Source organism: Ambystoma mexicanum, chromosome 10 (assembly GCF_040938575.1).
Source record: "Ambystoma mexicanum isolate Mex_15411 chromosome 10, UKY_AmexF1_1, whole genome shotgun sequence".
Classification (NCBI taxonomy): domain Eukaryota; kingdom Metazoa; phylum Chordata; class Amphibia; order Caudata; family Ambystomatidae; genus Ambystoma; species Ambystoma mexicanum.
Genome location: NC_090932.1, coordinates 231,208,242 through 231,222,074, shown reverse-complemented (window position 1 = coordinate 231,222,074; position 13,833 = coordinate 231,208,242). Strand labels below are relative to the sequence as shown.

The window sequence follows — 13,833 nt, the reverse complement described above, 5'->3', positions numbered from 1 at the left end:
TGCGGCCACACAAGGACACCCCCAAGGCGCAGCAAATAAGGGTGCCTTCCCTCCAGCTCAATGTCATGTAAAAAGCGCCCATTAAAGAATCACGGTGGGATTCAGGAGTCAAGTCGCCCTTAAACACAATTTACAAGAACAGCAGGGGGCTCCATTCTGTTGGCCGAACAACAGAAGTGAGCCCCCTGCTGTTCTGCATTTGTGGTGGGCAGGTCGGGGAAGTGCTGTGCACAAATCTCATACAGGGCGCTGGCAGATCTGGGGTTGGCACTGCCAGTGCAGGGCCTAAGTTTGTGTGCTGGGGAGGAGGAAAAATGGCCTCCGGGAACTAAGAAGGAACAGAGACGACATGTTGAGAAATTATTCATGGAAGTATACAGCAGAGCATAAGTAGACGATGGAAGCCATAAAATGAACTGCCAAGTACCTGAGTGTTTCTAACTGGAAAACGATTTTAAACTTGCAAATAGCTACTTGCCAGCATTCAATAGCAAGACGTTAAGTGGGCTCATCTGGCCGTCCTGAGTCCTATAAAGAATGTTTTGCAATATACTTGGACCACACCCTCACACAGCCCTCTCTAACCTTCATCCCTCTATCTGTAACACTCTAGATGTTTTGCCCCCGTCTTGAGGATCCGATTGAAGCCCAAAATTAAAGTGAAACTCTTGATACGATTCCAACCGCACCACCCTTAAACCCAAGTGAAAGGAGGAGGAGAGGAAGTGGAGGGCAGTGGGCACACCCCCTGACAAACTGGCTTGTTGCCTGTTCCAAAGGCAGTACAAACTCTCTGTCCTAAGAAGAAAGCCTACATCCAAGCCTTTCCAAAATCTACAAGGAGCTGGCCAATCCTGCCGCAGTCTCTACATCTCCCGTTTCCTTCCAGGCCCTCTGCACGGCCTTGGCCTCTCATTTCACTACAAAATCTCAAAGATCATGTCCACTTTCTCTTCCTCTTCCTCCTCCACTACCACCCCTGGCCCGTCTGAGGCTGTCTCTCCTTCTCCTTTCTCATTTCCGCTGTTCATCCTAGATGATGTTTCTAGACAAGTCTGATTTATGAATGTTTCGTCAAAGCAGGTTCTGCCATGCTCACCCAGAATCATCAAGGACCACATCCACACCCTTGCTCCAGACTTGGCCAATTTCTGCAATCAATCTTTTGCCACTTGAACCTTCTCCTTCCCCTTAAGCACTCTCTTGTGCACCCCCTTCCAACGAAGCCCTCGGCCGATCCTTCCTCTCCGGCTAACTATCGCCGATCACCATCACTCCGTTCCTGGGTAAACTCTTGGAAAAGCTGGCCATCTCCCAGCTTTATCTCCATACTGAATCTGTAGGTTGCCTCCATGACCACCAGTCTGGCTTCAGATCTGCCAGAAGGACAGAAACTGCTCTCCTGAACACCCGTGAAGACTTGCTCTCCAATCTTGACCCTAATCTCTCTTCTGTCCTCATTCTCCACGATCTATCCTCTGCTTTTGATACGGTCAACCATGCCATCCTGCTCAATTGACTCTGAGACAACCTTGGTATTAATGATCAGGCCCTGGCCTGGTTGACCTTCTCACCAACTGACCCTTTCAGGTCCAGCTGGCATCTTTCCTATCTCTCTCTCTACTTGTGGTGTTCCCCAGGGGTCTAACCTCTCTCCCTGTCTCTTCAACCACTACCTGGCAACTCTTGCCCACCGCATAGCTACATTCTGCTCCAATGTTCAATGGTATGTGGATGACACTCAGCTCTCTTTCCGGCTCCCCTCAGCCACCTCTGCTTCTTCTCTCATACCAGACTGTCTGGCCGCAACATTGGAATGGTGTGCCGCCAATGATCTCTGCCTTAATGCCAGTGAGACTGAGATCCTCCTTATTGGGATACCCGCTACCTCCTTTCCTCCCTCTCTCTGGCCGCACACTCTGGGCTCTCTTCCTGCTCCTTCCTGTGATGCTAAGAACCTTGGTGTAATCTTCGGCTCCACCCTCTCCTTCTCTCCTCACATCTTAAACGTCTCTAAGAAGTCAAACTATCAGCTGTACCTCCTCAGAGGTATTCTTCCTTTTCTCACTTTCCCCCAGAAGCCCACTGTCTCCAGAGCTCTGGTCCCCTCTAGGCTGGACTATTGCAACAGCCTCTTTCTAAATCTTCCTGCCTCCACTCTTCGGCCATTACAACTTATCCAGAACAGGACTGCAAGACTTGTCCTTGGCCTCAAGCCCAGGGATTGTATCTCTTTACTGGCTCCTTGTGGCTGCAAGGATCAAGTTCAAGACCCTTTGCATCCTTCTCAAGGTTTTCTGGGGCCTGGGACCTCTACCTCCAGCTTTCTCTTCAAAAACATCTTCCTTCTCGATCTGTCCACTCATCCACCTCCAACTCTCTGAGGGTCAGACGCTTCTCCAAGCAGAGAGTTGGGGGCAGATCTATCTCCTCAGCTGGGGTCTCCCTCTGGAACATCCTCCCTGCCTCTTTCAAACTTGAGCAGAACCACCTCTGTTTCTGGAAGCAACTCGAAACCTTCCTTTTCGCTTCTGCTTTCTCTCTTCATTTCCGCTGCTGATGCACCCGACTGCTCTGCGCACTGGTCACCTGGTCACCCTCTGAAATCGGGCCCACGCTCCTGCATGTTCAGTTGCCATTGCACTGCCGCCCCAGCACTTTAGGGTCTGTATCTGCAACCCTACAGTCCCTTCTCTCTGCACCTATGAGCCACCCGCTGGCTGCACTTGTGAGTTAACTACACTTCTTCCCTCCCCTCACCCCGGCACTTCTCCCAATACCTCTTCCCCACACTTGCGCGATCTGAATGACAAGGCCTAGTAAGATCGTTATTTTGTCCTCCCTTTGTTTCCCCCTCCTGGTATTGGCGCGCCTAGAAACACTTGTGCACAGGCGCGTTCTAAATGCCATATCATATCACCATGTGGGAGCACAGCACGATGGGCTGTTGTCCATGGCTGCTGTGCAAGACATCCAATGAACACTGCCAGACCAAGGGTGTAATTTTACCCCTTAAATCCTGTTAAACATCTCCCAGACCTTTTCTCCTATAAGGACACATGTCTGGCAGCCATGACCCATATAAGCACAACTGAGCAGTTGGCACAGACTAGGACTCTAGGCATTCACAACACCTGACCAGAGGTCCCATCAAACTTGGCCCCAGAGCTAGCCCATAATGTCAGCAGCCCTTTCAGATAACACCAATTGCATTTTAGGTCTTTGAGCATATGCAAACCAACGGCTGGTATTTATGAAGGGTCAAAATATAGATGCCTCACACTAGCCAGAGCCATCATTGGAAGCAAACTGGATTACTATAACGCCATTCTCTACAGCACCTCCAAGAAAAATATAACCAAACTGCAAGTTATCCAGAACAGACTGGGGCTTGAAGTGGACAGAACACATTCCGCAAGCAAGACGTGAGGCCCGCTGGCTTCCCATCAAAGCCTACATCGAATTTAAAATCCTATCTATTACTCACAGATGCTTACACAATACTGCACCCACCTTCCTTAACCAATGCATTTCCAGAAGCGCCAAACCACGCTGCCTGCGCTCATCCACAACCGTGGCCTTAGCCACGCCTAGACACACCAGAAAGAGAGCTGGACGAGCTAGCTTCCTTGGCACAGCCCCCATGCTCTGGAATGCCCTTTTCCTTGCATCCAAAGTGAACTATTGTACCTTTATTTTAGAAAAAATATTAAATCTGTACTATTCAACAAATATGTATAAGACCTTGTCCCTCCCTACCTACCATGCTAGGACTGTACTGTATCGCCTGCTTCCAAGTTATGTACTAGCATCATGATACCGCCAGGTCTGGGCGCTATCAATAAATGAAACAAATGAAATAGTCAGAATGGACAGTGTGATTGCCAAGGTGGTGCTTATTAACCTGCAACTCTTACTTCCCTAGTTGAACATATCCAGAAGACAGTGGAACGAGGAGCTGGAGGGACACTTCTTGAAAGGAGTGGGAAGAGCAACAACTCTACACCCAGGACTTGGAAGGAGCAGCAGATTCAGCCAGAAACCTTTGTGATAGGATATCAGCACCACCTGGTTGGAAGCATGGGTGCTCAACGTACAGCATGGCGCAGCCACTCCAGAAGAGCGAAAAGATCAGACATGAATAAATGTACTGTTGCAGTACCAACGTGTGGTAGGCTGATTCTGTTGTGCCTGTAAAGAAAGATATTAAGTTCACTTTTGCTCTAGATATGATGAATTGCAACTGCCTTGGCAACGCCAGAAATAAACATGACAATTCAACCTCCCTTATGCGGTGCATCCCTGGACGTGTCTAAAAGCTCAGGAGCACTTGCCTTCAGGAAATGTTTGGTAGCAGTTGGCATTTATTCTTCTAACGCGACTAGGTAGGCTGTCTTTATGTTTCCCCAAAGGCCTAGGTCTGCATGTTCCTGCTTTGGAGTAGTGTTTGCCTGGAGTAGTGTGTGCCTTCTGTTATTGTGACAAGTGCTGTCGTCACCAGGGCCAGCGTGTACAGATGTTGGTCATCATCCCGACTGGTGTTGCTACAGACATCTATGCACTGATGTCACCATCAAAAGACCTAGGCTGATCCCAGTGTCACCGTGGCCGGGCTTCAGGTCCCAGTGGCCAGCTGTGGGCAAATTCTGGCATCCCATCAGCCAGTGGCCGTGTCACATATGGAGTACAACTGTGCTGTAGACCTTTGTCACCTATCTGGGTTAGTGTCACCATTAGGGCAGCTTTGGGCGTGTTCTTCTGTGTCAGCATTAGACTGGACAAAGCGGTGGCATGGTGGACAGGCTTGGGTCATTCTGTAGGCAAGTCCCTATGTCAACAGGACAGGCGCCATTATCAAAGTGTCCCACTAAAGGCCCCAAACAGAAGTCCCTTTCACATGAATGGCAGGATTTTAAACACAAACAAAAGGGACTGGCCTTTGTTGTTTTAAAGAGCCACCTGGAAAGGGCCTACCTGTCATTACCAATGGATAAGCAGAATTTTAATTTACAAAAGAAGGAGGAATCAAAGATTCTTGTCACATGAAAAACAGGATTTTTAAACATTGAAAAAAAATTGCCTGCCCAGGTGTGTGCAAATAAAAGGAGTTATCTCAGAAAAATGTCAGGAAAATCAATACATGATGTGCGGGTTGACAAAAAGCAATGTAACTCCAGTGACATCTGAAGGGCCACTATGTCTTAAGGCAGGCCCTTTTGCTGGCTGTGGGAAAAACTTTACAAGGAAATCTCCCATCTAATTACCAATTGCAATAAAAAAGTCCTGCTACAGGTGTTAAAATTCAGTGTTCTCCAGACCTGCTGTCTCTGAAAGCATGGACTTCAAGAAAAGTGACCCTTGGCTGAAGCATGACTAATATGTGTGAAAAATGGCAGCACCCACCTTAAAGAGCAAGCTTCCAATGCAAATGAATGAACTGATAAAAAAAAAAGAAAAAAACACTCTGGGCACAGGCTGACCCAGTGAAAAACAGCCGAAAGGCAGGAGAAGGGCCATTTGTCCCACATGAAGAATCACAATTAATTTCAAAGCACTATTATCCTCATTTAGGCCTTTTTCTCAGCAACCATAAGGCGGATTGAATTCATTTTTGTACCATTTTTTAAATGTAATTTCCAGGTGATTCTGGAGATCTAAAATTCATCTACTTGTGACTCTGGGAACCGTAAAGGGCAGTCAAACTAGGTTTCTGGATGATCTGAACATGTTCCAAAGGTGAGAGTTGGTGAGTGGAAAATGAAATTAGGGATATGCTTGATACCGTACATATTCATAACGTGTGCTTTTTATGGAAACGGCAGAAAGGTGCCATATGGCCGTGCTGCATGTAACGGATTTTGTGGTTGGCTTGTCTAATTCTCCATGATTAGCTGAATCAGAAGAAGATTTATATGTATGCTATGGCAGTTGATAGTAAAATTATGAAGTTGTGATACATAACTATTTTTGCCAAAAAGTGGAAAGGAGAACAAAGGGTGATTACAAATGGGAATTGCCATATGTTGCTCCAGACCCCTAAACCAATCCTGACTTGGAGGCTGGGTTTGGGAGGAGAAGGCTAACTGTCCAATCCTAGTGGCAGGAATTATTGCAGGGTACTTCCTCAAGATTATAAAATTGGTGGTATCATCACTGCTATATAAGGGGGACCGCGTTAGGACACAGAAGACAGAAAGACAGATCATCAAAAAGGCTGCTGAAACATACCATCTGACAGATGTAAGAAGACAGAGGAGATTGCTGAGAGTGCATCTGGGTGGAGCCGTCTATTTCTAGGAAGGCCTCAAAGCTGACGGAGTCCTGTGGTGGAGAGCAGCAGGAGGCCATCTTTGAGAGTGGAGTGACAGGACCCCTGCCTCATCTTTCAAGAGTGGCCTGGGATGCAGCTGGCTTTCCTAATCTTTAAAAAGCGGCTTTCTATGCAAGTTGAACTGAGCCCTGGGAAACCAAAAGGTGGGGGGAGTCTGCTTGCCTTGAATCCTTTCCTTTTACTGTGGGAAGAGTTGAGGGGCGTAAAACTGTAGATCCTTACCCTATTTAACCAAAAATATTAATTTAATTAAATTCCCCATTTGGCAGAACACTATGGGGCAAATTGTGTTAAAATTCAAAACTAACAAAACTCACTTCCTAGTGTGTGCTGAAAACTATAGCCTATAAACTAATCCTTGCTGTCCAGCTGACCCAGACTTCTTTAAGGAAGATGGGTGTCTGTTCTTAAATCAGTCCAACCTTTTTATCCAGTTTCCTCAACCCAGGCCTTTCAGTAAGGGGCGTCTGAAATCCAAAATTCCCCACATCATTCCAATCTTTCTGTCTAACTTACCAACATAGACCAAAGCATGGGGGCTCTGAAAAACAAACAGCTAAATCACCCTGCATTTATTTTAAACCAAAGGTGTGGGCAAAATGACATATGTATTTGTACCAATCTTGAAATCCTACTGCTAGCATTTTAAGCCAGCAGAAAAATCAAAATCGCACATTATATGATAATTGCCTTAGTTATTGATCAGTGTATTTATTTCATAAAGTGGAATTTGCAGAAAGTGAAGAATTGTGATTGTGTTCTTTTCAACGCACTTTTGTGATTTATTCACGATGAGAGGAATTGATTGTGTGGTGCCACGGATAAAGGGGTGTTTGACATGTGTGTTCTAAGTTCTATTACTTTTATTTAAATAAATACCAATATATTTCCTGTACACCGGCATACTAGCCTGGTTCTTGGCTCATTGTTACCTCAGGGGAAAGGGATCCATGGGGCATATGTGTCTGAGATAGGGCTAAAAAAGAATCTGTTAAACAGTTTGTTGCATAACCACTTGAGTGGGGAGGGAAGGAACTCCACGGGTTGAGGGTGGCCTATCAATAAACCGTTACAGGACAGCCTGTCATCAGAGGAACTACAAAGAAAATCCTGTTATCATGGTGGCTGGCGTTAGATTGCACAGCTCTGGGTTGAGCTTTGGGCTCGACTCAGCATCACTCCGGCCATTCCTGCAGCAAGGGCTAAGCCAGTTCAGGCTTCACTGCGGCAATGGTCACTACTGGTGCAGATCTGGGATCGTACCAGCTTTACCAATGTGGCCACGTTTGGGCTGGTCATGGTGATGTCAAGGTGGACCGCACTGAGCCGCTCTCTGACGATGGGACAGCCCCAACGTCACTATGTCCAACAGGAATGTGTAAGCCAGTTTAGGTGTCACTGTGGCTAGGGTCACTATTGGTGCAGATCTGGGACAGTTCCAGCTTTACCAATGTGGCCACGTTTGGGCTGGTCATGGTGATGTCAAGGTGGACCGCACTGAGCCGCTCTCCGACGTTACTCCGGCGATGGGACAGCCCCAACGTCACCATGTCCAACAGCAAAGTGTAACGCAGTTTAGGTGTCACTGTGGCTAGGGTCATTATTGGTGCAGATCTGGGACAGTTCCAGCTTTACCAATGTAGCCACGTTTGGGCTGGTCATGGTGATGTCAAGGTGGACCACACTGAGCCGTTTTCTGTGACATCATTCTGGCACTGGGCCAGTCCAAGTGTCATCATGACCAACGGCGGGGCAGTCCTGATGAGGACATTAAATACGCTGGTGAGATAGCTCAGCGGTTTGAGCGCTCACTGCTGCGATCTGAGCGTGATCTGCAGGTCCGAATCCCAGCAAGGCCAACTCAGCCTTTCATCCTTCCGAGGTTGATAAATGAGTACCAATTTCGGTTGGGTGATATTGTTTGTAAATATGTGCTCTGTAAAGCGCTTTGGATAAAGGCGCTATATAAATAACACATCATTAAAGCCACTTCTGTGCTGGTCCTGGTTTAGCTGCGATCAGATCGACTCGCCCGCTGGAGATGCACTGCTGCACTAATCAGCGCCTCTCTCAGTGAAGGGTTTAAGCTGCTCATATACACCATCACCCCTCCCCCACTCAATTCCTGGTGTCGGGATCCGAGTGCCTGCATATACGCACACCTTAATATACACTTTACAAAGATACAGTAAAGAGCATTGTCTTGTCAACTTGCAGTTCATGTTAAACTTCATAGAGATGTGGGAAGGGAAATGCATTGCTTTTCTCCCCTGTGATTCACTTTCACAGGACCTTAACTGATGTGGCATGGGACGCCTAGTTTACAAACACCGTGGTTTACACAGTGTTAGCTTTCCCCACCGCTCAACTTCTAATCGGCTCCTTGCGCCCGTATGAATCCGCTGTAAAAATGCCAGCTTGGCAACTCACTTTTGGTGTTTGCGACAATCCCGCTCCACGGATAAGAACCCTCTCCCAACTTATCAATAAAGACCCCACACCCTTTAACCCCCCCGCCCCCACCATTAGCGTAGGCAGAACAAATTAACGATCGCCATCCCTCCTACCCACACCTTAAGCCACCCCAACACGGCAGGAGGTCCCTTTAAAGAAAGCTACCTTAACAGAGTTTACTTTAAGACCCCCGCCCCCAACAGAAGGGTTGGGGTCGGGGCCAGAAGACTCCCGCCCCCACATTGCCCGTAGGGTCCAATATAGTGCCGAACTCCGGCAGAAGGTGGGGGCCGGCCCCGCTCACCGGCTTTGCAGGGGTCCTTGTAGTCGATGGGGTCCTCGGCGTCTTCGTCCTCCAGGTCATAGGTGAAGTCCTCCATAAGGTCCATGGCGTGGGTCAGTAGGGGTAAAAGCAGGAGCAGCAGCACTGGGCACCCCCGACGCCCCATGGTCCAGCTCCGAGTCAGCGCAGCTCCGGGGAGGTGGCACTTTCTCTCTCTCTCTTTCTTTCTGGGTTTTTTTTTGTGTGGGGAAAATGAGATGTGGAAGAGGCGGGATTTGGAGAGGGAGCTCAGCCCCCTCTTCTAAGGCCATCCCTGGGAGGGCTGCCAAGGAGGAGAGGTGAACATTCAGAGGGAAGTATGTGTAACCCCTTCATCGGGGGATGCTCGTGGCGGGGTGCCCCGGTACACTTTGGGAGGCGGATTACGTTCGCTGCTGCTTGCCCCGCGTATTCAGAATTCGTGGAAAGAGCTGAACGTCCGGAAAAGGAGAGCTAATCCCCTCTCTCCACCCACCCGCTCCCAGTGGATGTTGCCAACGTGGTATCCAAAAATCTGTGTGAGCATTCAGATAATAAGGTACAACCCCCCCCCCCCCCCCCGAACTCTGTGGTGACCGGATGGTGCATCTAAAACGTGCGTTTTGCAACAAATAATCAATTGGGAGCAATGCGCCGACATCAATGCACATTGTCGCCTCTGAACTTCCGAGTGGAAACAGTTAACCCTAACGTCAGTACCGTAATATCTATCTAAATACATTTGGCAGGGTATCCCGGCACTCTAGGCGTAGGATAACACACCAAGGCCAGGCCCTGCATTTGGAAATTGTGTGGAAGTGGTGAACATTCACGAGAAGACAGGCCGAGCAATTCCCCCTCTCGCTTTTCTGGCTGGTGGTATCTGCAAGCACGTTTTAGCACAGCGGAGATGTTAGTTAAATCCTGTTTATTTTTCTTTGTATTGTGAGACTTGCAGTCATAGATTTGTAATAGTGGCATCGTGGACTTCAAGACCCAGAATGCAACGTAAAAAACAGGAAGGGGCTATCATCACCAGAAGGGAATGTGGCATGTTGACATATTTGGTTTTAGTGATGGGGTGAGAATAATTCGTACCCCGATCTCAGTTTGAGAGGTGGCCGGGAGAGCATTGACTTTTAGGAGGGTGTAGCATTTACGCCCAAGAATTCTGATAATGGGAGTACTCCCAGCAGTCCTTTTTCGGGTTTTTGTTTTTGTTCTAATCAGAGATTGCCATAGTGACAATAAAGTGAGCTTGCTGTGTAAAGGCGGATGCAGAGAGTCATGCGTGGCTCATTCCAATTACACAAGACAGCCCACCAAAACTGTCCTGAAAACCAAGCACTATCTTTTTACATGAAACCTTACAAAAGTCAACAAACACAGCAACTGTTGCCTTCTGCAAGGCCTGAAAAGGAGGATGCGCACACAGAGGGGTTTCTCAACACGTCTTTATTTCAACCTCCGTAACAATAACTGGCGCTTCTCGCGCCTTACCCAGAACTCCCCTCGTTCCCCAACTCCCCGTCATAAACTCCGCCTCTCCAACGGCGGGGGCTAACAAGTTAACCCATTGGTGGCCGGCAACACCACCCCCGAACAATATGTCCAAACATCAACTCAACACTCTTCAACGAGCCTCATAGGTTCCTTGATGGCTCGCCGTGGTCTCTCTTCTTGGACAACTGGCCCTAACATTCCCTGAGTTCCTGCTTCGTGGCTTGTCCCTCCAGGGTCTCCTACCGGAGGGGTCCACAGGTCGTCTCGCGGTTCTGGGGAAGCCGATCTCTGAGGTAGCATCGCTCCCTCTCGCCTGACGTAGTGTCTGAATTGCTGACAGTTCCTGGTGACAGCTCTGTTTTGATCTTCGGCTGTCGTAGGGTCGGCAGCTGATGCGGTGGCAACCATCTCAAGGGATAAGGCCGGTGGTAATGAGTTGGATGCTACGTACTGCACATAGGCGACATCACCTTTCCGGGTCAGTGGGGATCCAACTGGATGTCGCGACAGATAGTCAGCGGGGTTGAGGTCACCCCCGGGACGATGTATAATGTCATAGTTGTATTCCTGCAGACGGATGCCCCACCGCTCAATCCTTGGGGGCATCTTGGTGTGCGGGTTCCTGAACAACGACAATAGCGCCTGGTGGTCAGTGATTAAGGTGAACCGTTTCCCAATGAGGAAGTTGTGAAAATGCTCACATGCCCAGACTGCTGCCAAACTCTCCTTCTCCGCCTGGGAATAGGCCAGTTCTGGGGTTGACAATGCCCTGCTTGCATAAGCAACCACATGTCTGCGGTTGATGTCTGCGCCGCTGGTTTGGGCTAAAATGGCGCCAAGGCCAACTGGGCTCGCGTCTACCACCACCTCTGTGTTGCCATGAGGGGTTGAAGTATGCAAGGCGGCGGGCTTCCGTTAGGGCATGCTTGATGCTGGTAAAAGCCTGGCGGCACGCGGGGATCCACTCAAAAGTTGAGTCCTTCTGCAATAGCTTTCTCAGCGGGTCAGTGAGAGAGGCATAATGGGGTATGTACCTTGCGCAGTATCCCGCCATGCCGAGGAAGGACCGGACATCCGCGACCTGCTGTGGTTCGCCGAGGTTGGTGATAGTGTCGACCTTGTCGGGATCTGGCATAATCTCTTCACTGGAGAAGATGTGTCCAAAGAATTTTAGTTTTGTCTTGCTGAATCGGCACTTGGTGATGTTGAGTGTGAGGCCTGCCTCCTGAAGCGCTGCACAGGTGGCGTGTAGTGCTTTGTCGTGGGACTCCTTTGACGACCCAAAAACGAGGATGTCGTCACTGTTGTTCAAAGTGCCCCTTATGGGTCTGATGACCTGGCGTATGGCTTCCTGGAAGATCTCCGCGGCGGACGAGATACCAAAATTCAGTCTCCGGTATCTGAAAAGTCCGTCGTGCGTCGCAAATGTTGTGATGGGCCTGGAGTCAGGATGTAACTCCAGCTGATGGTAGCCTTGGATTAGGTCGAGTTTGGAGAACATCCGGGCATTGTTTAGCTGCACAATCATGTCTTCAATGCAGGGACCCGGATGTCTCTCCCTTTGGATGGCGGTGTTTGCTACCCTCATGTCCACACACAACCGGATCTTGCCTCCTTCCTTGGGCACGACCACGAGAGCGGATACCCATGGTGTTGGCCCCATTGCCGGTTCGATGATACCGTCAGAAAGCAGTTGTTGGAGTGCTTCTGACACTGTCGCTTGCATGTGGAACCCGACTCCTGGGTGTTGTGGCACCGGTCTCACCGAGGGGTCGATGTGGAGTCTGATGGGAGGGGCCTTGAGTTTACCCAGGCCTGTGCATAGGTTGTGGAATTTTCTTGTGATGTCGTCTTGTGTGATGAGGTTCTGTGATTGGTAGCACGCTATAGAGCCGACAGAGTCTCTCGGATTCGGTCTGTTCGAGGTTGCGGTGATGGTGTCTCCCGCCTTCACGTGTATCTCAATCAGCCCTAGGCGGGATGCTGTATGATAGCTGAGTAGGCATTGGCTTCTGGCAAGTGACCGGATGATGTATATGGTTGTGTCGACTTGCCGACCATTCAGGAGGAGACGTTGTGTGAACCGCCCCACTGTCTGCAGGGGGGTGGCAGCTCCCCATTGAAAAATTCTCGAGTGTGATGGTTCGAGCGTCGGCGGGTTTGGTATTTTAGCGTAGTCCTGCTCGCCCATGATATTAACAGTAGCGCCTGAGTCGACCATGAATTGGAATTGGCAGTTCCCCATTTTGATCGGGATTTTAGGGGCCTCCCTGGCCTCTTCATTGTCAAGTATGAGATTGACGTACTCGTCCTGGTCGTACTGATCATATGGCATGTTGTATGCTGCTTCCTGCTCGTCATGGTAGAATGGTTCAGGCCTATATTCTGTCGGTGGGTAATCCTACTAATCGGTGAAATATCTGGTTTGGTCTGCCTGGTCTAGTTGTGGTGGGTACCCCTGTGTTTGGTACTCATCAATGGCTCTGACGTATCGCCTTTGTCCTTGTTGATAGTATCTGGGCTGATTATATTGTGGGGACGGCGAGCAAAGAGGCATCCTGGCGGGCGCTTGGGGGTGCATTGGAGGAAATGGAATGCCTTCTCCGCAGTTTGTGCATCGCTGGGATAAGGCTGGGCATGACCCAGAGTGTGGAAAGGACATCCCACAGCGGTAGCATTGTCTCTGTTGGTGTGGAGCCTGCGTAGCTTGTGCTCTGTATGGTTGCGACCCTCTGTCGCCTTGACGAGGGGGCTGTATGGCTGCGACAAGTTCGTTGGTGTCTTATTTGGGGTTGCCTGTGTTGCCCATGGATGAGGCTTGGGCATCAACCCTCTCATGTATGCGAGCAAGCTCACTGACTTCTGGGATGGTGAGGGTTTTTTTCAGTAGCTGTTTCTTGAGTGCGGGGGAAAGGCACCCTTCTATGACCCACAACCTTATCGCCTCTTCTAGAGAAAATGCATCGAACTGGCAGTTTGCTTCCTTTACTCTTAAACGGGTTATGAATTCGTCGACTGTCTCTTGTGGCAATTGGGTGCATTTGTTAAATAAATACCGCTCGTAGTCGCGGTTGACTTCGATGATGAGGAGTTTGTCTAAAGCCCCGATCAGGTTTGCAAACGTGTTTTGTTGAGCTGCGGGAATCGTTTTCACAACTGTCTTTATCTCTCCCCCCACCAAATTGAGGAAGATGTCCCTGATGTTGGGGGAGTCGCCATCACCAGATCCCCTCACATAGTGTTG

At 49.2% G+C, this 13,833-nt stretch overlaps 1 protein-coding gene across 2 annotated transcripts in view; it reads right to left on the bottom strand.

Annotated features, from left to right (window-relative positions):
* Positions 1-9,313, bottom strand: part of BMP1 (bone morphogenetic protein 1) — a 984,430-nt gene extending 975,117 nt beyond the window's left edge. Inside the window, exon 1 of one of the 2 annotated variants that reach the window (XM_069617748.1) lies at positions 9,090-9,313. In XM_069617748.1, coding sequence (XP_069473849.1) covers positions 9,090-9,234 — 145 coding nt within the window. In that variant the 5' untranslated portion in view covers positions 9,235-9,313. The remainder of the gene's footprint in view (positions 1-9,089) is intronic. The other variant, XM_069617749.1, reaches the window with a different exon arrangement.
* Between the last annotated feature and the right edge of the window lie 4,520 nt (positions 9,314-13,833).